Below are 25,276 nucleotides of genomic sequence, written 5' to 3' on the forward strand. Positions count from 1 at the left end.
GGGCGCGCGCGCCCATTACTGGTGTCAGGTGTGGGCCTTGCTGGGGGAGGTTCCCAGCACACACCCTGCCTTTCTCTTTGTCATTGGCTTCTGGATGGAGAAGCCTCCTGGTTGCCTCGACAAGCAGGGGGTGGCCTTAATTCCCCACTGGGTAAAAAATCCCAGTCAGAGCCCTGGCTCATTGCTGAGTTACTCTACCTACATGGTGCAATCGCCTAGCCCCCTGTGTTTGCTGCTGCTGCTGCTATTTCCTAACCCCTCGTCTGACTTCCTGTTGCTGACTCTTTGGCCTGCCTTCCCGTTCTTGAACCAAGCTGCCTGTCTCGACCTGGACTGGACTTTGACTTAGCCTTTGGATTGCCCCTTTTGTACCTCGCTTTCGGACTACGGCCCGTTCCTGCCAGTGGGTTCCGCTTCCGGGCCCAGGCCGACGATACCTCCTGACAGGAGTTCAAGAGATACCCTTTATTAGCTAACTTAAGTTATTAAATATGTAAGCTTTCAGGATTCCTTAGATCCCTTCTTCAGACTTCGTACATTTCTAAAAATGGTTTCAAAACCCACATATTTATGCACAGGGTTATAAGAAGGAGTAATCAAATATAAGTATTTAAAAAAAACATTACACTTGATTTTTCTTGACATATACTGTATGATTGGTACAGTGTGTTGTAAAGGGTTAGGCTATAGAGATAAGGATCAGATGTGTTATTGGGATCATTCCTAAGCATCGTTTTTATCTCACTGTCTATACATTTAGAGGAAATTTCCATTCTTAAATATTGCATTACATGTTTTTGAGATTTCATTATCCTTTGTAAGGATGACTTATACTTTACTTCCTCTTATTCACCCATAGCATCCGTCAGATCTTTCCTGTGTTTCAGTTTGTTGGCCACATCGTTTTCCTTTGGCAAAATATTGACATTGTTTTACATATGACAATTGATCATGGGTAATTTGTAATCAGCTGCAATTTTCAAACTCATCCGCAGAGATATTTATGACACAGATCATTTTGATTACTTATACAGCTAAGATGGGGTCTTCCAAACCAATTATCAGGGGCCATGATCAAGGCAGGATATATACTTTCTGTCTCCATAGGTCAAGCGTCTTGTACATACATGTAAACACAATCTGACTGCTCCTAGGCCCATGAAGCAGGCCAGAAGGTCAGACACCTCTGGTTGTAACTGATCAGAGCGAGAAAAATAACAATTGGGCAAGGTTTGTCTAATCAGTTTTACACCAGATTAGCTTTAGTTGGCAAAATTATTTTCCACACAGGCCATGCTCATTGAGTCCCCATTGGCTTGAATACAGCACTATAAGGAGAATCTCCAGTCTCAATCTATTATTTTTGGGTCCTGCACACTCCAACCACCCACAGACCAAAGAGCCAGCCAGGGTGCCACTAAGGTTATTGGGCCCATTAGAGGCAGCCCCTACCTTTAATGGGCCTCAAGGTTTTAGATGCCCCTGTGCAGCTGCAAGTACAATTATTCAGGCTAAAACTACCTTTTATACAATTAATTATAACAGTCATCTATACTGTTCTAAGACTCATGTGAGTTCATGTATTTACCACATCTGCTCACAGCTACTAGCCGATATAAGGCCAATTGTTGAAGAGCAGAATTGTGACAGTGCACTTCAGTAGCAAATAATATGATTGCTATGTGCCCTAGATGCTTAGGGACTTACTTACAATGCATTTATGTAAGTAGCACCAGCATTTTGCAAATATATTTGAATACCATACATACAGTTGTACTGAGAAAGCAGCTCAGGGTCTACAGTTGGAGCTATTTTGTTGGACTGACAAAGGTCTTAGTCTTTAGATTGCTTTTATAATGGGCATCCCATAATGATCTTCTTATTGGGCAAAGTACTACACACATATTCCAGAGCCTTCTCTGTTATCTAGATTGCAGTGCAATGTTTCTCCACTAGGTGGGGAGCTTACACAACATGAATACTTCGAAGAATTAGGACTGTTGGTATTTAATTGCATCCGATTAAATAAATTTGCTATTAAAATGTACATTATCATTGAATGAATACATCAAAGCAAAATTAAAATCACATTAAAATATGTGAAAAACTGGGCAGATCCCAATAACTGATTTAAAAGGCTGACTAATGTATCTGATCAAATAACTCATATAAGCAGCACAGGAATTCTAAGCTGTCACTGTGGATTTTTCAACACATTTCCAAAACATCTCATGTTCCCTCTGTCCTTGAAGCAAAGATGGCAGCCCGAATCCAGTGAACTGCCCCCTCCTAGACATAATTGTCTATAGTTATGGGGGCAAATGTTACTTCATGGTCTTCAGTCCCTATTGGCATAACACGGTGCTCATGCTGGTTTAGGGGTTCCTAAGTGTTTGTGCAGGCACCTCTAGCTGCTTGATTTTCATTCTGGTTAAACTGCAAAATACAAGGCTTGAAATTGAAATTTTGAAAGTTGTTGGTCCCATCCAGCTTGCCAAACTTCAACTGAGAAATTGAAGCAGTCAGGGTGCAAATTGTCAACCGTACGGTGACTGCAGCCAATCAGGTGCAGCCAATCAGGTGCAGTCACTCTTTGGGCTTTTTAAACAACTGCGCACCTGCGGCTGCTTGAATACAACAGGTCGGAAAGGGGAGATTCTCAACCCAGCTTTAAGCTGACCAAACACATTACAATCTTGTTGTAAATGTTTGTACAATCTTCTTTTAATTTATCAGCAACTATGTAATGTAAGGACCTACCTAACCAACCCACTTAAACTAGTCAGGCCCCTGCACTACCTAGATGTTGGTAGATCTGAAGAAGATTGTACAATTAGGCCTCATTCACACACATATGCAGAGCTGTGCAGTAGGGATGCACGGATACTGGTATTGGTATAGGTGCCGATGCCGAATATTTGGGCGAGGACTCGTACTCGCTCAAATGCTCCACTTCCTAGCCCGATACCTGAGCTTCTGGTATCAGGAAGCCGGGCTGCGAGTCATTACACAGCGCCCGGCTTCCTGAGTGGCCAGAAAGCTGACTCCATGCTCCCTCGTCACCTGCTGACGAGGGAGCATGGAGATGGCTTCCCTGCTTACCTGCGCATGTACACGGGTCTACAACACCAATGACTTATATGGGAGGCTATACGCAGCACTTGTGGCTCCCTGGCAGGTTAAAATCTACGTCATAAGCTTACGGGCGCTCGTGTGTTAGAGCTTCAACCAACCAAAAAAAGAGGCAAATGAGAGAAGTTTATTGGCAGAGTTTAAATAGATTTTAATTTGCAAACTACATATTACTGAAACACAGTTTTGGCCTTGTGGTATGGTGTGTACACATCACATTCTAAGCATCGGGAGAGAAAACAATTAACATTCAGCTCTTCCAATGGCGCTGAGAAGCTGACTACACAACGCTAATTGCGTAATAGGCAGAACATGGACATTACATTGTAGAGAAGCTGGCTACGCTACGCTAATTGCGTAATGAGCAGGACATGGACATTACATTGTAGAGAAGATGACTACGCTACGCTAATTGCGTAATGAGCAGGACATGGACATTACATTGTAGAGAAGCTGAATACGCTACGCTAATTGCGTAATGAGCAGGACATGGACATTACATTGTAGAGAAGCTGAATACGCTACGCTAGTTGCGTAATGAGGAAGGCACAAAACACTCCAATGCGCAGGAGTTGACTGCGTTACACTGATTGCGTAAGTCTCGGAGTAGTGGGAGGTGTCGCACATGCGCCGTACAGAGCGGCGTACTGCCGTGACGTCACCGGAAGGCCTAGCAATCCTTTCACAGTGATTAGACGCGGCGAGGTTGCTGTCCGGTGTGTGCTGTCGGTCACTTGCAGACGCAGTCAGGGTGTTGTTAGTTGTGCGCAGTGTACGGAGGAGAGTGCCCCCTCCTCTGTGTGTAGCTGAGCTCTCCGGTCCGCCCTGGTAATAGGGGGCGCCGTGTTGCTTGGTACGTTCGCCGCCCGATCTAAGCGCGCTCTCGTTGGTCGTCTCGTTGTGCCAGCAGCATGGTGAAGAAGAACAGCATCCCGGAGAGGTGAGTATGGCCGGTCCGCTGTGCTCTTACACGTACATCTGCTGGATGAAATATCACAACTAGGCCTCGTTTAGGGAAGGGTGCTCTCAGACAGTACAGTCTTACGCGTCCTCCAATCAAATTACTCGATTTATACAAGCTAGGTGTGATGGCACAAAAAGGTCTCCACATAAACATACTGCATAGGTTGGCCGAGGCCTACATTAGGTGTATGGTGCATGTCTGGGCACCTCATCAGGGGCTCGTTCACACTTCACCTGCTCGGTGTGTACATTGTACAGTGGAGCTCAATATACAACATATATACCATGCACTATCTATGTTCATGAACGGGCTCTTAAAATGCAAACCATATTACCCTCATGTGCCCGTTAACACACCAATGCATTGCTTTACTGTGAATGGACCCTGAGGGAAAAAGCTTTCCCTGGTGGGCATTGATCCCTGGCCTGTGTGGTGGATTGTACACCATAGAACAGGTTGCAAAAAGAAATGTGGACTGTCTGAGACCCATCCTCCCTTTATGTAAGTTGCTATAACCTGTCCCCCCCCCCAGCATCTCATGATCTGTTGGCTTCTCCCTCCTGTCTAAACAGAAGTCCGATTTGCTGGTGGCTACTACATTCACATTGGCTGCCTTATTGAAAAAAAACACACTATGTTTCCATTTACGTATTACTATTCCCAGCATTCTTTGCTGATGGAAACCATTGTAGTTCTCGATCAATGGATGACACTCTAAACCAAAAATTGGGTGGTCAAGTGAGCCTTCAGAATAAAACCCATAGCGTGCTGGTGATTGAACCTGGACTTCAGTCTGTCCATGACCCAAGTACATCAGCGTTGTGCATAGGGTTTAGTTGCGTCGTCTGAGTGCTTCCTGTGTTGTCAGGAGGCTACTTGGCCATCTATAGTGGTCACACGTAGGTTCCTGCTGGTCCTTGTAAGGGAACTATACTCAAATCTTGCCAGTCTTGTTGATTTGAGCAACAGAAAGGCTAAAAAGTTTGCCCTACTTGGAGAACATGCTGCTGCATACTGCCTCTAGCTCGTTCACTGATCAGGTTCCAAGATATTTTGCCATGAGACCTGCTCAAGAGGTTGCATGGAGTATTCTTCAGAAAAGGCATTTTATTTATGTCTCAGCAAGATATTAAGATAGCTTTAGGGCCGAAACACACTTGCCCTGTGGTGCATTCTTACCACGTCTTAAGTTAGAGCAAGTTACGTGCGTTAGCGCCATTCCTTTTAAAATTGGGAAGTTTTGGGTGCTTCCTTGTTCTGGTATAGAAGGTCTGTCAGTCCATGAACCGTTCCTTTCCACAGTGTAGACTGCATGCAAGAGCCTCCCGTGCTGCTGAAGTTGCAGCTAGCACTGGCTACAACAGACAAGTGTGTGTACCTGCTGTGGCGTGGTTAATCAAAATTTGGTATGGTGGGCTATCTGTCCCCTGGGATTTGTCTGGGACAGCTTCTGGAAAGTGTAGGCTTTACCCATGCCATGGGGGCTCTAGGCCACAGGTATGTCAACAGTGCTGTTGGGATTCTATTCTGAGAGCTCAGACCAAATTTGTTTTAAGAGCACTTTGTGCCAAGGTAGGTATTTTTTTCTCCAAAGGTAAGTATGGGCCTTGGTGCACAATATTCACTACTAATGAATTCTGATTTGATTTCTGGCATACATTTTGCATCCTACATATAGAGTAATGATCAATAATCATTATTCTGCCAAGTTTGACAATCCTGCAGATATACGTGTAACCATGTGGGCCGCGTCCAATTTAAGGATTTTAAACTGATCCCATGCAAGGTGAGCTATCTGTAAGTGCACAGTGATTGCGGACACTTGCAGTTTAGTGATGCCTTTCAGAAAACGTTTCATGCATAGATGGTTGCTTAGATGTTGACTGATGTTTATAAAGGTATGTAAATAATTGATGGAAATGGCCAACAAGGTAAGTTGTGGATGTGACCTACAAGGTAAGTTGTGGAGATGGCCTACAAGGTAAGTTCCGATTCGTAACATCTGCTTGGATGTGTCCATCCAGCCCTACGTTTGCAGAAGCTTATTGTTACTATAAACGTTTAGAACAGCCATGCTGGATTTCAGACTATGCAGGTTTATTTTTATGGCGCAGTAGGTTTTTATCCCCCCTCCCAAGTTCCATCTGTTTTTGTGAATTTATCTGAGATCAGCGGTCTATTATTATCTGCTTGGCTTTATCTATTTTTGTTGGCTTTAAATGACGTAGGTATTTGAGCATTGGTTGAACCGTCACACTTTTGTAAGTTGCATTTGTTTTGATTAGCAGGAACGGTTTGCTTTGTGGCGTCGGATACCCATGCATGATCCTACTATTGCAGATGAGTTGAGGTCTAATTTGGGAGTTTATGGCGTAATGCTGAATTTAGAAACTGACAGAAATCTGCTTGGATGTCCTGTTTACAATGAAGGCGGCACTTATAAAACGACCATCTACAACCTTATCTATATAAGCTTTTCTTACACAATACCTGCAGTCAGATATTGTTGGTTGGCTTTAGCCATGGATGACCAGATGTTTTTACCCATTGAGATGTCAAATGTGTATGGGCAGCCATTTAACAAACCATCACAAAACATTTACTGGTTGATGGTTGCTTTGGTTTAAATTGGCTTGCGCTGTTGTCTTTTTGGGTACAAACAAAGACACTAAATCCTGATTCTTGGAGTCTGACGATTGCTGGTAGTATTGTAGTGGTGTTAAAACTATTTCCTTTTCTGCAAAACAAAATTGGTGTTCTCTTATGTGCCAGGAATAAGATTTGGAAATCAAATGATAGGATGTTCCCATGTTGCTGAAAACATCTTTTTGTGGTGATGGAAATCTTTAAAATGTGTGCTCTTTGTTGTATTCTTAATCCTTTGAAGGATATCATTGCTCTGTAATACTTTCTATATTCGTCGCATCCTTAAAGTTCAGTTGCAGATTTTGTGATGGCTCTGGACACTAGCAGATCCAGCCTGACAACCATTGGCTGAATCTTAGTCACACAGTGCTATAGCCAGTCTGTCTGACAAAGTCTAGAACTGAGCATCTAAATTCTGCAAGCCATGATAAATAGAAGAGGTGATCCTCATGCAGGTATAACTGCCACTCATGCTGTGTGGTATCAAGTCAAATTTGGCATGGTGTAGGTCATGTGAAGTTTTAACAACGCGGAGATTGATGTCAGCAGACAGCTCTATTGTCTTCCCAAGCGGCCATCATTGAGTCTTTGCATCTTCACATCGTCCCAGCTTCAAATGTCTGCCCTGAAATCACGAAGTGACTCTTCTGGGTACCCCAGACAATGGTTACTTGGAAAGCTAAAGGCTTTTATTTGCAGTAGTCCAGTCACCAGACAGAATATGCTGTCAAGTAATCGATCCCATCTCCAAGAAGTAGTCAACTAGAAAGAAAATCGTCCATTTTGGCACTGCTACCACAGAATGGTGGATAGAAGTGTAGATGCTACGGGGGACATGTTGGCAGTCATCGTTTGGAAAAAATCTGTATTTTTTAAACCTAACTTTTTTGTAACATACAGGGCCAGACGTTCCACTTAATAGTGTACCTGTCCTTGAAATGTACTTATCTAACGAAATTTAAGAGCATGCACTACATGATGCCTTCCCTTAACTGGCTGAACCCATCCAAAACCAGGCCTCAACTTCTCGTACACCCCACCCTGCCTTTTCTTACTCTCCGATCTCTGTTCATAATTAGTTTGCCCCATTGAACAGTGGGGGGATCCCACACCACATGGATTTGTGCACATTTAAATTTATATGTCTAGGAATATCCAGTTTGTTTTCCTATGGACTCTGGAAACTTGAAGCCGGAAGACTCAATGTCTGTGATTTCTAAATGTTTCTTTTCAAAAAGACATTCTTTTGTGAGATCAGAGCTCAGGTACAAACTGGCCCAGTGCTGTCTGAGCAGAAGATTAATGTATTACAGTTGCAAGCGATTGGTAGGACCATGTAGTAAAACAGTCTGTTCAGTGCAGATTCCTAAACCTGGCAACAAATCCTCTCCGCTTTTGTGGATACATTTGTTTTGTGCCACACCTTGCTAGCAGGAATATAAGGGCAGATGCTTCTGTTGAAGTTTTCCAAATGGGCCAACGAACGGCCACCTTCCCAACTGTGAAAAACACTGAAGCCAAGTGTCCAGTGTGGAAAGGAAACCACAGGTCTACCACATATCTGCCACTGGTCTACCTGAACCCTACAATAAAAAAAGATTCACTTATGTTACACTATTGTTTCAAAAATTGTAGCTGTTCCTATATGCCCAAATTGCCTGGTTGTTTGTACTAGCCCTAATAGAAGGCACTTTGTTCATATTTGTGGACATTTATAGGACATCAAATGTGAACATTTCTTAGATGCTTAAATGAGAGCTTGGACAGGCATAACTAATCAAGAAGGGTAATGCATAGATTGCCTCTTATAGTTTATTAGGGACTCGGCAGACCCCTCTTTTTGCCCTTTGGCTCCCTCTCACTGTTGCCATGAACTGAAAGCCTAAACATAGTTTGGAGGGTACAGCCCTTTCAGTTTTCCCAGCTTCCTATATTACCCCTGGTGCAAGCAGAGTCCCTCAAAAAGGCACACTGATGATTTTATGGTGAGTATAAAAAGGGAAACTCCCTTATTTACCCTTTTATTTGCTACCATTTAAAAAGTGCAGTCAGCCACGCCATGCACATCTTTGTAAACTGTTGTGCCCTCAGCGTCGCGCCGGCAATGGTTCACTGCGCCACTAGTTGAGGATTCTTCTGAGAGGGCATTCTAATTTAAAGAGCAAGAAAATGAAAACCTGGTGTAGGAATGTTTAAAATCCCTTGCCGTGCTCTATATTTGAATAATCTGTTTGATGAATGAAGTTGATATATAATTGTGTGAAAAGGTCCAGTGCCCTATCTTTATTTCTGTGAATACAGGGCCTTAAAATCCTGGGCTCTATTCAGTGGGTGTACTGTAGAAAGAGTGTTGAGCAGAATAGCTTGACACAAGTGCTCAGCAAAGCATTAACACTCGAGACTGTGGCCTGCAGTGTCTGAGCAACATTTCATACTGCAAGCCCTTCATTTTCATGGTGGCAATCCCTCCTTTCCAAGCTTAGTGAATGTTCCCAGCTGGGTAAAACTTGGTTTTGAGCCACAAAAAACGTTGGGCATATTTTATGATAAAAATGTAAACCATTGTAAAGAGTCTTTTCAATGGTTGCAGCCAAGACATGTCGGGAATTAGATACCAGTTGATGTTTCACAGGACTGCGGTCTAGGTTCCTAACAGCTGGAACGTTGATTTATCTGAAGCTTCATCCCCACAGTTCCACTTTGACCCCATGTGGATTGTTTGATGATCAGCTGCACTTTGCATAAATTAAGAGGTTTCTGTTTTATTGGGTTGCTCCTGAGACCTGTGTGCCATGTGTGAAGAGATTGCACACTAGGGAATTGGGTTCACCTTTCCAGGCAATCGGCTATTCAGCTTTAGCTTGGTGTCTGCTTTGACTGATAGTATAACCTGTCTGGTCAACTGAGAGGTGATCAACACTGGTCTAGAACAAGGAATCCTGTGACATTTTATCCTGGTAAGGATTTGGGAGGGTTAATTGCTTTGAGGATAATTTGCATTTTTTTTTCTATGACATTATATACTTTTCATAAATGTATTATCTGTCATGAAACAAAATGTTTGTAATTTTGTGTGAATATTTTAATAAAAAACTAAAAATTTGTGTTTTTGAGCTTTTATTTTGTATATCTTATTCCCTGATTGGACAGATTCCTGGAGCCCATTAACCAGCATGTAAATGTTTTTTCTGTTATCTAACCTCAAATACATTCACAGGGATAATCACAAAAGGGTGAAGAGTTTGGAGAAGGCAGAAGTGAACAATCTAGGCCAAAATAGATGATTTGGAAAAATTCTCTAATTCTGCTCACTTCAGTTTAGCTATGTTCTAGATTGTTCACGTCTCCTGCCTTCTCCAAACTCTTTACCCTTTTTTGTCAATCTGTTAAGTGACCTTGCTGGAAAAAAAAAATCCAACCCGCAAAAAGGTATCCCTGCAATATAGTATATTCGTCTTATCAGTCTGCCTGCGCCACTGAACGATTTGTTAAATCTTCCACCAAAGTTTTTTGGGAAATTGAGAATTCTAGGAGTGTCCAAACCACAGCACTCCATTATTCCTCCCACTTACCTCCAAAGTCATTACAATATCCAGTATTGACATGTAGTTCAGTATGAGAAACCACTGAACTGCAGAGGATCGACACTCCAGGATGCCTTGGTTTCCCAGCAGACTTTGGGCAACATAATCTCTTCAGCTGAGGGGGAACGGGTGAGAGTATATAGATAGTCTCATTTTGCAGGGAAACCTTTTCAGGGGGGAATTAGTTTGGGGACAGTGACATTAAGTTGTTTACAGGTAAAACATTTCTTATAACATGCACAGTCCTATTGAGGGTCCATTCACACCATGTAGATTGAGCTATCGGGGTCTACGCAGGCTCAACACAATAAGCCGAAATCCATTCTTTCCAGTAGCCCAGTTTACACCAAGATCTGCCGCGTTGGTGTGGGCTGGGTGAAACCAGCCTGAAGGGGAACACTGAAGCAAAAATGTAAACCATGAGACAGAGATGGCTCATAGCCTGTGTCCTCAGTACTTCAGTTTTTCTTCCAGGCACAGCTGTAGTGCTCATTTTTAGCCCAGCCTTTTCTGGTGGCAGTTTAGTGATCTTACATATGTATGTTTGTGATTGTAGCACCACCACCTTGCTGCTTCACATACAGGATGCCTAATGTAAAAAATAGTTAAACTCACAAATTAAACTCAGGCCTGGTTTGAATGTGATTGGTGATGCAGCAAGCTGTAGATACACAACACAGGGTTCAGGAAGTATATATTTTGTCTGCCCTTCTGCAGTGTGTTGTGGATGTAGGGGATTACAGAAAACAATGATATAATGGTAAATTGATTTTTAGTACAGTTGTATTAGGTTGGAATGTATTGGTACCTCTCCGTTTTGGTTTCATTTTCTGCCTTGTATGTGCTAAGTGATGCCTTATAGACCCACCATATAGCTTTCCTAATTAAATTAGTCAGGACAAGTGTGCCTAATAGTGTGGGGCAGCCCTGACCTTTAGTTGTTGGTACTGTAGCCATCAAGTCCTAGATGTATTTCCTGTGAAGGACAGTTTCTGCTAGGCATCCGTATATTTTATGATGCAGAAGGTTTCGCTGGTTGTCCTGCTTTCCTTATAACAGAGCAAGGTTCCAGGCTCAGCTTTATATTCCCGAACAGTCTTCTTATTGCATCTTTTGTTACATGGGATTGTGGTGCCTGGCATCTTAGGTCTCGTAAAAGCATTTGCCTGACTGGTAGTTAATCCACTTTTAGATTGCAGTGCTAGAAGTATAAAGGTTAGGAACAGGACCCTTTTGTACAATATGGGCAGATAGTGTTGCCTACTAATCTTTACAGGACCCCCTCCAACACCTTGGGTGCCCTCTGTACTTGTAAATGGCCATTTTTTTCAATTTCCCAGTAGCGCAAATTTGGCTTGCCACCTTCCACAAGTTCCGGTTGGACAGTTATTCTAGTGATAGGCTTTTAAGAGGAGTAAAATGTTGATATATGGCATTGGGGGAAGATTTGGTGCACCCAGGGTTCTGAAGCTGGTCATCTAAAAGTATATGTGGACACTGATTGCCTTTTATGCAGTGTAGTAGCATTAAAAATAGAATACACTAAAGTTGTACAAAGACAACTCTCCTAAACCAAAACATCTGTATAGTATTTGAGCTGTTTGATATGGAAACATAACATATAAGGCTTATGTATATAGGCTTTTGTTTAAACACGAGTTGGTTTTTTCTATTTTTTCCATACAAGTCATTGTGAATGGAAAAACTGAGAAGGAAATTGTGTCTAATGGAACAAGTCAAAGTAACTCCTAAAAATATACCTGTCACACCCATCATAGGGCTACATAAAGGGAATGCCAAGCTTAAAAATATTACTTTCCATTTTTAAAGTGACGGATTAGAACTGCTATCTGGGATTCTTTTGGTTCCTGTTGACAGTAGCTTTACCGGACAGGCGGTGAGCAAACAGGAATACGGGAATAACATTGACAGGGGTTCTATCCCTTGCTCTACTAAAGAAAAACTTGCTGTCAGAACTCCCCTTCCTGTCTGGTAAAAGGTAGTCAGGAGCACAGGAAGTAGAGAGAAATCCAATGGAGCCCTGGAAAAAAATTAAAAGAAAATCTACAGATGTTCTTGCACTTCACACACTTTTCAAAGCTAAGAAAAAAACATTTTGTACACTTAACTATTTCCATTTGTGGATTTTTGTAAAGGGGGTAATATGTATATTGTGTAATTATATTTACCCTGTGGTTGCCATCCAAAAATCATGTATTGTAAATTCTGGCCCCAGTGTCTTGCTTCTGGCCCCCTTGTAAAGCATACTATAATGCAGGGGTGGGCAAATTAATATGGTATTCAGGAGCCAGTCTGTCCAATTCAGGAGCCAGTAGGATTTTTTTTAGGTGCCAGCTCCATTGACAAGAACTAGAGAAAACCTCAACTCAAGAGTTAAATCTTAAAAATGCATTCAAGTACCATCACTATTAACAAAAATGTATCTTGTTTGTGACAACTGTGGCTACTTTACAACACACACAAGGAACAAAAGTAGTCACCCTCCAGAAGGAAGGACAGGGTCAACATGAACTCGGAAATTTAAGGATCTACAGTTGAGTGATTCATAGTGAAGGTACTTGAATGTATTTTCAAGATTTAACTCCTGAGTTTAGTGTCACTTTAATTGCCAGCTGTAATTTTTGGAACATCGAATAACTGGCTTCTGGGATTTGTCCAGCCCTGCTTTTAAGGCTGGGTTCACACCGTTTTCCAGACCAGATCTGGAACATAGTGCATTTTTTTTTTTTAAAGCTTAAAATGGTCTTCCAGGTGCATTCCATGTGTTTTTGATGAGTTCCAGTGCATTCCAGACCAGACAAAATAGGACAAGCTGTTTTTTTCTGGTATGGAACGGACTGCAGCATTGGGATGCATTTTGGGTCCGGAAACGGTCTGGAGGTAATCTGGATGTGGTGTGAATGGGCCCTTAGGGCAGGTTCACACCATTTTCCAGACCAGACAAAATGATACATGCAGTATTTTTCTGGTCTGGTCTGGAACGGACTGTGCTGGTGTGAACAGAAGTCAGAAATGGCATTGGGATGCATTTCTGGGTCCGAAAACAGTCTGGTCTGGAGATTATCTGGATGTGGTGTGAATGGGCCCTAAAAGGAATACTGCAGAGTGGTGCTCGGAGAGCAGACATATTCTGTGACTAGAACTAAGATCCAAATTTTACAACAGATCTTTGGCTGGTAGCCATGACGGTTTGTGAATCGCAACTCCTCATAATCAGTTCTTGGTAAAGGAAACAAGGTATATGCAAATCTAAAGCTGGCCATACACTCGTAGATTTTCAGGCAAACGTTCATATGAAAAATCTTGTCGCCGTTTAAAGGGGAACTATGGGGTTAAGGTTTTACCTCATAGTTCTCCTTAGGGTAACGGGAGGACACAGCATCCTCCCGTAACCCTAAGCTCATTATACCGCAAGCTATTTCTTGCGGTATACTGAGACGCTGAAGCGGATCCCGACAATTGTCTGGATCTGCCCAGCTGCGTGAGTGACAGCTGGCTCTGCCTATCTAGAGGCAGAGCCAGCTTTACCCGTCCCCGTCCGATCCGCCAGTCAGCGCTCGGGGAGGGGGGAATCCAGCCCCTCCCCCTGTCACGGCAGAGAGCCGTGACAGGATCGAGAGGTGAGCGAACCCGGTATGTGTTCGCTCACCTCCCGATCTACTGAGCCGACCTGTGACAGTCCCATTGTCACAGGTCGGCTAGAACTATGAGGTAAATGAATAGCACTCACCTCATAGTTCTCCTTTTAGTAGTCATCAGAGACTTGACAAATGTCTGAAATTTAATGTAGTTTTATCATTTGCTTTCCCGGAACAAAAGCCACATTCTCTGCTAGTTTGAGAAAAGGTTTCCATCATGCTTTATTTTATTTTTAATCACTACAGTTGAAAACAATTGCTGATTTGACCCCATTAGCTATTACAAAATCAACAAAACTTTCTGAAAAATGTTTTGAAATAAAACTACTGGTGTATGAGCATCCATCTTTAGGCAAAAAAAAGGAGTGACCACACTTCTGAAATGAAGACACATCCTCCTTTGTTTTGATGGGATATAGTCTCCTGCTCAGTGTATACGCCAATTCTGTTCACAGACATAAAACCAACCCCAGACACGTGCTGCAAGACCGTTTCCAAGCACTTGCCCAGTGTACATTCCAGCCTTCTGTTGGAAGTTTGTTTTTTCCCCCCGATGAATTATTAGGACCAGAGAAGGATAATGCTGTAGTCATCAATGCACACAAGGAAATCTGTACTGTGAGCACTTTCAATCAGGGACCCCTGATTGAAAATGCTAGTTGCCTGGTGTTGATGCTATGAGAACTAGTCAAAGCTCCAAAACCATTTTGCATTTTCACTCGGTTACTTAAGCCATGTGGTCAGCAATGGCAGCCTCAGTACTTCCTCACTACAGGTCTTCATTCATTCTTGGTGTTTTTCTTGTATGGCAAGATTGATTCTGATTTCCCAGCAAGCTGACATAAACAAACAAGCACTAGGACTGTCCCAGTTTCTTATAGGGACTTGGCAACTAAAGCTCGTCATACACCTATAGATTATCTGCAGATTTTCTAATTTTTTTCTTTTCTATCTGGCAAAGTATTTGTTTTTCTGTCCATCCAGTTCTGAGATTTAGAAAGGATAGCTGAATAAGAAGTTGGAGTGGGAGGTAACATAAGCATCTTGCATGCACTATGGTGGAATTCAAAGGACAACCTAAGATGATAGCATAGCTCTTTATAGTGCAAGATACCAGCTGGTAGGTAATGTGAGGCCACAGGCCAATGCCTTTAGGGCAAAATAAAATGCATTGGCATTAATAGGCCAGTTTTCATTATAACATACAATGGCATTTTGAGTGTTGTAGATCACCTTTTACCATGTCTACGTGTTGGCCAACTGCCAGGCATGCAAATAAAGATACATTAAAAGGAACTTAACTCTGGAACCTGTGTTAAAAAAAAAAAAATCAGGGCGAAAGACTACTCCACAGCTTTGCCTGTGATCTCCCAGTAGCTGATCTTTTCCCCATTACTGACTTGCCATTCCTTGTTCTGTGCTGGCTCTGTGGGAAAACAGCCATTTTGGGAGGGACAGAGATTTGCCGCCTCATGTCAGAGCCTCTCATTATGAGACCCATGAGCAGAACACTAGTGGGATCACTAAATCTCCCAAGACCAGCAGTGTCTTACACTTTGGATATACAGCTAAGAGGCTACTTGGGTGCCTTTTTTTGAGTTCAGTTCCACTTTAATGCTTGGCAATTTCATGTAGCTGAACAGCATTGCTCAAACTCTCTTCTGGGTAATTACATGACGTGAGAGAAAGTGTCCTGATGCTTCAGGTTCGAGCCCTAAAACAACCACTGCTCTGGTTAGGCCAGGGGTAGCCAAACTGCGGCCCTCCAGCTCTAGTGGAACTACAAATCCCATGAGGCATTGCAAGATTCTCGCAGCCACTCACTTGACTCCCGGAGAGAGATGCATCATGGGATTTGTAGTTTCACCACAGCTGGAGGGACAGAGTTTGGTTACCACTGGGTCAGGCTAACATAGTTTGGATTATTGGAAGATCGCTGGTTGAGTATAAAGGTCTTAAAACGCCCTTGAGATCATTCATTACAGCCTTTTAAATTAAAATGTTAGATTGGGAAGTCACTGAATGTAGTAATGTCGGCATCAATGGGTAGAGAGACTTTTCACTTAAGGAGTAGGGTCATGCATGATTCAACATAAAAATAAGACTCCCAGCACCACAGTATATGTACAGTCACCAGTCTGAGTGTCTTCTGTTTTACATGGTCCTTAACACTATGGCTGCAGCTAACAATTATTTTCATAATCGATTAGTTGCCGATTTATTTTTTCAACTATTTGATTGCATAAAAAAAAAATTGCTCGCTCTCCCCTTGCCCCCCAACCAACTAACAGATAGTAAGAATAGTTGCCAACTATTCTCATCGATTTTATTATCGATTTTAATTGATTAGTTGTTGCAGCTCTACTTTAACACCATTTTTCTCATTCCCTTAGTCATTAACAGTGTTTCTTTCCTTAGCTCATTGTTTTAAATCTAGTATTAAGAGATGGCCTTACAAAATAAATTTCTTCTATTTTGTTTCCTCACTTTGTCCCCTGCTTGCCTTTTTTTAGGCACAACTTCAAAATGACTAGCCACCAGTATTGCCTGTGGTCTACCTGCAGTTAATATGCCCCCAATTGCTGGCTTTCCTTGCATTGTTCCATACCTTCTGTGTGTGTGGTCAGTCATCTTGGTATAGGAGCAAGTCTTTGTTTCCATATGTCAGAGCTGTCCCCTGATTGGGGATCTAATGACGGGGCTAGGCAAGAAGAAGTAGCAGTAGAGGGTCACATAACACATCTATATAATGAATTAAGCGTTGCATGCAGTGCAGGTCCTCAGGTTCAGCTTCTTCTCCCACAAGCCCTCAGAAGAACATCAGACCACACAGTATTAACATCACCAAATCCAACCAGAGCCGGAGAGCAGTGCTTTAGGTGATCTCGTATCAAGGAAACATTTGTATTTATGTTTTTAGCATACTAATCAGGCAAATAGTTTATATATTCCCCTTTTTTTTTTTTTTTTTTGAGTATAGGTCCATTGAACTGTATCCATTCATGGAGAGAGTAAGTTTTTCAACATCTGTTATGTCAATGGGGTTCCAGAATTACAGTGTTGGTACAAGAAGGCCAATTGTCCTCACTGGAAATTTTTGAGTGATCATGACAACTGCTCTGAAACCCCCAGTTCTACTATCCCAGCTATTCAGTATCACTGGACCATGAATATGTGATGAACAAGTTATTTTATTGAGATTTTTGTATTTTTTTGTTGCACAGATAGGCCATCAAGATACATATGTTTTTACTTGTCTTGCTTACAGAGGCCATCTATTTACCTAAACTGTTACTATCCCACTCCTTTATGATTCTGATAAGTGTTTTTTAAACTACACTAATGCCACCACAGTATACTAATTTTGGGGATATGTAGAACACCAGTGAGGTGGAGTGTATTACATAATGTGGGCAGATCAGTTAAAGGGAAAGTATAGCAAGCGGAATTTATCAAAACCTGGGGCAGATGTTCTCACCAAAATCGGAGGAAAACGCAAGTCAACGGAGGGTCCATTGGCTTGGTTTCAACCTCCGTTGACTTCCATTTTGTTCCGTTGAGTGTTTTTTTTTGTTTTGTTTTTTTTTCCAATCCTTTACATTCACATGTCCTGAGTGGACAAACATCTATGTTTTTGTTTTTTACTTCCATTGCGTTGTGATTCCATCTGTTTTTATCTTACGCTGTGCTTTGTTTTTGTTTTTTTATTATTGTACTGCAACAGAACATATTGCAGAGCTGTGAACTGGTCCCTTTCACACCCATTAATTTTTCAGTGCCCTTGCGTTAGCATCTGTTTAATAACGGATTGCAACGCACCAGATCTGGTGTGAATGGGGCCGAAGGCTAAGCTCCAGGCAGATATAGAAGACGCATATTGTATTTTTTTTTAATTTTAATGCAGCTAGTGTAGGTACAGGATTTTGACTTGGAATTAGCCTCTTGCAATCTTTTACACAGTAGCACTCGGACTAGGAGAGTGGCAGGACTGGGAGCCAGTCAGGTGTCTGTATGCAAATGTGCTGATGAGGGACATGTAGATAGGGCAGTGTGAGTCATTAGCTGTGGAAATCTCAAAACAGGATGGACAGAATTACAAATACTGTGTCAGGTAAAATAACCACCGTGTATGTATTCCATATGTAATATTTGGCTGTTTGCCTTGAGTTCTGCTTTACGGTGTAGGTTTTATTTGTGTGTCGATGGGCCAATGCAGAATACTTTCATGTGAATTCAGTTTGTATTTAAGATCAGTTTGAGACCATTCTGAGCTTCTTTACAGCTTTTATTATGTACCACCAAAGCTGGGTCAGGATGCTTTTGTCTTCCCTTTGATTTGGAATGGGGGGAAGCAATTCTGATGCAGACCAATGCTTGTGTACACAAGCTCAACAATAGTAGTATAAAACTTAGATCTTTGACATCTGTTTATGTGCACCAAATGTTGGCCTATGACTGATTGGATTAAAAAACAAAATGGGGCACACAAACTCTAATGTGCATTAAAGCAAACCTAAATCATAAATGGGACTTAATTGTCTCAACTTGGTGGTTAACCTCTATAGGAAATAATACCATGTGATGTTAAAGTTCTCACATCTGTTTGGCGGCCTTGTGTTCATTGCTTCTCTGTGGGGCTACCCATACACTGCCCAGTGTTTACCCATAGTGTGTTTTATTTAAATCAATCGTTTGACCTCTACAGGAGAGAGTGTCTCCCATTTACTTTGATATGCATTGGGGTGGAAAGTGCTAATATTGTGAAGGGTTTCAGGTTTTAGACCAGGGGTAGCCTAACTTCAGCAATCCAGCTATTGTGGAAGTTCCATAAGGCATTGCAAGACTGTCATCTAAAGCTTGACCGGATTTGTAGTTTCAGCACAGCTGGGGGGCCGAAGTCTGGCTACCCTTGCTTTAGATCAACCCATAACATTTGTCTCAGCTCTTGCTTTCATTCTGATTGAATATAACAACTGCTGTAAATTTTTTTGCAGGTGGCGGTCCCTGACAGCCATTGGAACGCGAGTTCCAGGATCCCGGTTTATTGCCTTCAAAGTACCCCTGAAAGGGGTAAGTAAATGTTTGTGTGTTTTGAAAGATTTGACTTGACTCATAAGTGGTTTAAAGTGTTTGCAGGGGCAGCTGTAAACCTGCTCTCATTTTCCTGCTGCAGAACTGTGGTCCAATAAGTGAGGGTTTTACTTTTAGGCCCGTTTGCTAAAACGCTGCATTTTTTTGTGGCAGCTCAGGCAGTGTGCTTGGTATTGGCCATTGTCAGAGCTGTCACTGTTTTTACATTTTTTTTAAAAACTTTATTGGAGTGTACAATGTGTACATTCCATTCAGGTCACTGCCCAGCATTGCAGTTCGCTGCCCTGTGGTGGCATTCAGTGCGCTGCAAAATAATGCAGCATAACACCCACATTGTGGTGTGAACAGGTAACATAGAAAACAATTGTAAAGGTAAAGGGCTATATTTAGCCCTTAACTTTAGCCTTAAGCCACCCGCCATGGAACTGCATGGGTGTCGGGTGATAGGAATTCCACACCCCTGCAGAGGAATGTTGTTGGATTTACAGCAATGTCAAAATAGTGCTAGTACCGTTTCCATATGAGGTTGCCTTCTTACCTCCTAAAGCCTCCTCTCTGTGTCTAGGGACAACCATATCTCCCAATCCGGAAGTAATTATTCCATGGACAGACAACGGCCGCTGTCAGCCTGTCATTCACTTGAATGGGCTCCGTGTCCGAATCTGTACAAGATACACCTAGGATTCCTGCCGCAAGAATCTGCAGGTTATTGTCGCAGGAATCCCCAGCCTCACCTTCGAACACTGTGTGCATGAGGCCTAATAGTAGCTGAAGTGTATGAAATCAACTTTGGCAGCTACGGGGGGACAGTAGTGCTGATCGCTTCTGTTTAACGGGAAGTTCTTTAATATCCTGAGAGTGTCCATGGAATGATGGGTTATGGTTATACAATGTTTAATAAACAACGTTTCCATTGTAGGCCACAAACCAACGTGTGACACAGAACCAGAAATTTACCCCTAAAGATTTAGTCACCAACATTCGCAACCAAAACGAGGAACTTGGATTGATCTTAGATTTGACAAACACTGAGCGCTACTATACCACCAAGGTAAGGTTAATGTGTGTTTAATGTAGAGATGTACTGCATATGTTTTTTTCATTTTGCACGGGTTTTTTTAAGTGCACTAAAGGATTACCAAGTCCACTTATCATTTTGCCCCTATCCCCTGACCTAAACAATCCCACCCCCCTCCTCCACAGATGTATGCTTATCAAAATCCAACAGCTGTTGTCCTCTCCATGTGCATTATAGCCCTGTAGACCTCTGTAGCTTGTCTACCTTCGTCTCTTGCCCTGTTAAAGAGGTACTGCCCCATAGCAGTCTGGTGGGCTATAATGCGAAGGCAGGCCAGAAAAGAAGCACTAGATGTTAATCCATGGAGCCTGTGACTATTGAAGCTTTATAAATATGCTTTTTTCCGGGGAAGAGAGGGTTGGATCTGTTGGGTACACTTTGTTTTAATGTTAAATTATGCTTTAAAAGGCCCACTAAGTAAAAAATACTGTGTTCTAGTAACCTGTAATGATAGCATTCCTTTTTTTATTTGATACCTTTTTATTTATATTATACTCCTTATATCAGTTAGAAAACTAACTTGCTGCTGGAGATGTTTACAACGATCAAGTTCTATTCATACATATTAAACCTTTTTTCCCAAAAGAAGAAAAAACTAGTGTTGTAACTGGTTGAAAAAATGTTAGTTTTTTTTTGTAATGGAGCCTTCCTAGCATTGCAACTGCGATCAGTGCATTGCAGGTGTAATTCCCAGGCTTCTGCAGACTATTCCTCCCAGACCCTGTCCTTACCAAGGTATCAGTGGACTACAAGTGCGGTGAGATCATTGCACTTGTGCACCATTGAGAACTAAGGCTCCCTCTCTCACAGTGGCAGGCAGGATTTGTAGTCTCCTGTGAAAGGATCTGTCAACGGATGACACGGCTGTGCAGGTGGAGCCACTCACAGCCACACCAAATTCAAAAGATGCGTGGGTGTTGTGGGGAGAACAATCCTGATATTCAGATGAGATGGGGGCGGGGGCTTTTTGGATCTGACCATGTTTCATGGTACCCCTGAAGATGGCTGAAATGTGAAACATGGTCAGAAAGATGGAGTTACTCTCTCTAAAGTCCACTTATAGCCAACTAAGAATAACCTGTCAACACTGAAGTCATTTTACTGCAGAACAAACAGTGTTTTAAATCTGTAACATGAAACGGGAAAATCAACAAATCTACTGGCTTGCTGTAATAAAACAGTTACCGGAATTTGTCATTGTTACTTTTGATCATAGTTCTAATTTTTTAAATGGGTTCTGCATTCCTCATAGTCATTTGAATAATTGCAAACTCAGTGAGTGTACTGATGGAAATCATTTGAAGGAAGAGCTGCCAGACAAATTACTTTTTTCTTTTTCTTTGACGTTCTCTTAAAGGGAATATATAGTGGGTTTTGTACATATGTTTCTAGTAGTATTTGATTGATTGTAATTTTGTTTTAAAGGTACCTAGAGGCATGAGATAACATCTGACCCAAAACAGCCAGTTTGGGCAATAGTCATGTTTGAGGTTGCCTTGCAGGCACTGCTAGCTATCGGGGAAAAAAATACATCCCCATCACATGAATAAGAATGCTGGACTAAACCATTCTGCCAATCAGTAGGCCCCAAGGCAGCTTTGGGCATCTCCATTGCCGGTAAATTTAATTCTAGCCATTGGAGAGGGAATAGAGCAGGGTAGATGTGGTCCGGAACAGGTTTTCTTTCAAATATTTTTTTTATTATCCCTGAGCAGTCATTGTCTGTTAGTGCAATGTTGACAACCGGAATGTAGACAGTGATGAGCTATCGGACCATATATATATATATATATCTATATCTATATCACGGTTATGTAAGATTAAAGACTCTTACAGACGAGTGGTCTGATCAGGTCCGCCTGTCAGTTTTTCAGCTGGACCCGTTTGGACGCTGTATACAAGTCTATGGGCAGCCACGTTTAATTGGACAAGTGTCAGTTTACACCTGGTTAGCCCCGGCTCTGGCTTGGTCCGGTAAAACAGACGGATCGTTGATCCATTTTCACGTACAAGATCGTGCCGGACCAGAGGCAATCTGATGTAATTGGACACTTCTGTTTACATCAGATTCCCCACAGACAGACATGGGGTGCAGCACTTTCCGTTTTTCCCCCCTCTATTGCAAGATTGAGGGAAAAAACTGTACGGACACAGATGTCACATTGGTGACATCCGCTCTGTACTGCTCTGATCAAGGGGAAGATCTAATCCTTACACATTATAACCCTCTTGGTTTCTTCCCTATTTGTAAAGGATCTGCCTAGAAGTGTACAGTATATGAAACTACACACAGCAGGACTCAAAATCCCAGATGATGCAACAGTCCACCAGTTCAAGAGACTCGTCCGACAGTTTCTTTTTGCCAACGAAGATAATGGTAAGGCGAACTTCTGTATCTGGATCATTGATTAAGTCTGTGTGTGTATTTTGTACTGGGACTATGCACTTGGAGCTATTAGCTATGAAAACCTAAATAGAAATATTAGTTTTTATAAACAGTTAAAATACTTAGCAAATACTGGTGGGAAGTACAGATGACTGGTTATCCTGTGGAAGGACATCACACACCGTTTCTGCTGAGCCAGTTCTAGTGTGATGAATGCCGATAGCGTAGGGCACTACTCTTCATAGTAACGTTTCTGTATGGCTATTGGTTCCTGACTCATGCTGTATGTTGGTATTGTTTAATCAGTTGTACTTCTTGCTTCGATAACAGTCTGAGTACTCCTTATATTAAGCAAAAATTAAATGCATAAAAATAATTATGGAGACTGACTTGAACCTGTAATGATATTAATATGGGGGCGTCCAGTCTTAAAGGAGAACTTGGGGTAAGTGTTTTCCCCAACGGTCACGGAGGACATAAACTAGCGTCCTCCCATGACCCAAAGCTCAGTATGCTGCGAGCTACAGCTCGCGGTATACTGAGGCAGCCGCGACAGACCCCGACATTACTGTCGATCTACCCAGCTGCGTGAGTGACAGCTGGCTCTGCCTATCTAGAGGCAGAGCCAGCTGTACCCTCCCCCGTTCATTCCGCCAGTCAGCGCTGGAGGATCAAACAGAGGAGATGGGGAATCCCTGCAGGGAGCTGTGAGTGACAGTCACGGCTCTCTGCAGGGACAGGATCGAGAAGTGAGCGAGCGACGGTATGCGTTCGCTCACTTCCCAATCTATTGAGCTGACGTGTGACAGTCATTGTCACACGTCGGCTCGAACTATGAGGTTGAGTGAAAATCACTCACCTCATAGTTCTTTAATTTTAGAGAGCCCCTGTCACTAGACCATTTATGTCAACCACAATCTTCCCGTAAGATTATATAAACATTTAACATATTTTTGCATGTTATTTAAATGTAAAGACCATCCAAAACTGTTCAGATTGCGATGTCACTAGCTTCAGCAGACTGAGGTGACACTCCTATAGTATTCCATTTCACTTCCTGGCATCTTCATAAAAGGTTGTGTAGGGATCTGAGGGACAGAGGAGCTCGGTCAGCACAGGGTTAATTGGTCCCTCACAGAGGAGAAGAGGGCTATGACATAAAAGGAGAGGGCTATGCGACGGTATTAACACTTTCTGGAGTGTCCGTTCCATAGCCCGCTCAATGGAACATTGCAAGTGAATGGAAAGAAAAAATGCTGCAAGTAAGTATTTAAGTACTTCATCTTTGTGTTTTTACCTGACGTTTATTAAGGTGGCAACAGGGTCTCTTTAAAGGTGCAAGGTCCAGTGTTGTCGTCTTTATCCTGGCTTTACTGCCCATTAAGTTAGTGACTTGACGGAGGCACACAGGAGTTTAGACTTTGTAGACTTTTTTTTATTTTGTGCTGGCATTGCCAAGCCTATGAGCAGTGGAACAAATCAGAGCCATGTGACATTCCTCCATCGACGCTGAACTGTGTGGGTGGAGGAATCTCCCGCTGGACCAAGCTTCAGTATCTTGCTAGTCAGCCCCACTGGCTCTCAACCTGAACAATCTGATTGGATGCAGGCATTGTTTAGGTATTTTGAGAGCCAGTGGTGCTGACCAGCAAGATACTGAAGCTTGGCCCAGTGTGAGATTCCTCCATACACACAGTTGAGCGTAGATGGAGGAATCTGTTGCACTTTTTCCATCTGACCATAGAAAATCTACAGATAATCTATAGGTGTATGACCAGCTTTAGGTAGGCAAATGTCCTTCCTGGTATCCTAAGCAAAAAACAGCATTTAACCCTTGTAGTGCAGGGTGAGCCCCACTGCTAGGTTATTTCTCCCCCCCCCCTCCTAGAGTTCAGCTTTAAAATGAAACTCATTAGCAATCATAGTTCTTCCCACTTCCAGCAGCGTTGCCATGGAAATAACTAGTGCACATATAAAATAAACTTGCATTAATATATTTTCATTTCTTGCGGCAGATAAACTAATTGGCGTTCACTGCACAACCGGGATTAACAGGACAGGATATCTGATATGCAGGTAACCGATGCATTGTTCTTCAATGGATTCGTTTTTATTTAGAACAGCGTTGTTTGTTTGATTTCTCTTCTAAAGTTTCTTTAAGCCTAAGAACAAAAATGTAATATTTTCAGTTTCCAAATCCTTAGATGTGGTGGCTTCATTAGATTTATTTTTCAGGCTCTTCTGCTTTATTTTCACCTGGTGATCCTGCCAGTAACGCACTTCTTGTTCTAGGGTACCAGCATTCACTTGTTGTACTGTATATATGAAGAAGAAGCATTGTCACCCTAAAATAGAAAGTGTTAAAACATGTGAATGGCCAAACCTTAATTTTTTGTGATAGAGCGTGGAAGGGTTACAACCCCTGTCAAGGTTTTCATTATTGTCCCTGCTGGGGAGACTCGCCCCCTCTATTTGTCCTGATGACCTTTATCACTTAGTCAGAAAGTGATTTTACAGTTGTCACTAAAAACTAGCCATGATGGTGAATATTCCCATGAGGACACCTGTTCCTTAAAGAGAGCAAGTAAAAGAAGTTCATTGTTGGTGTTTGCATACACTTTATATATTTGCTATTAATGCATCTTTGTTGCTATTTTCAGGTACTTGATAGATGTAGATGGGTGGCGACCCCTGCAAGCACTAACTGGTAAGTATGATTATATATATATATATATA

General features: G+C 42.2%; 1 protein-coding gene across 1 annotated transcript in view; it reads left to right on the forward strand.

The window, feature by feature from the left end:
• Window positions 1–3,778: 3,778 nt before the first annotated feature.
• The window catches only part of LOC108788818 (mRNA-capping enzyme-like), a 25,458-nt gene continuing 3,960 nt past the window's right edge, over window positions 3,779–25,276 (forward strand). The window contains exons 1-6 of the mRNA XM_018558676.1: window positions 3,779–4,072; window positions 18,980–19,055; window positions 19,996–20,127; window positions 22,408–22,531; window positions 24,556–24,616; window positions 25,201–25,247. Of these exons, the coding sequence (XP_018414178.1) occupies window positions 4,044–4,072; window positions 18,980–19,055; window positions 19,996–20,127; window positions 22,408–22,531; window positions 24,556–24,616; window positions 25,201–25,247 (469 nt within the window). The 5' untranslated portion in view covers window positions 3,779–4,043. The remainder of the gene's footprint in view (window positions 4,073–18,979; window positions 19,056–19,995; window positions 20,128–22,407; window positions 22,532–24,555; window positions 24,617–25,200; window positions 25,248–25,276) is intronic.

This window comes from Nanorana parkeri, unplaced genomic scaffold (genome assembly GCF_000935625.1).
Source record: "Nanorana parkeri isolate BGI_ZX_2015 unplaced genomic scaffold, ASM93562v1 scaffold353, whole genome shotgun sequence".
Lineage (NCBI taxonomy): Eukaryota > Metazoa > Chordata > Amphibia > Anura > Dicroglossidae > Nanorana > Nanorana parkeri.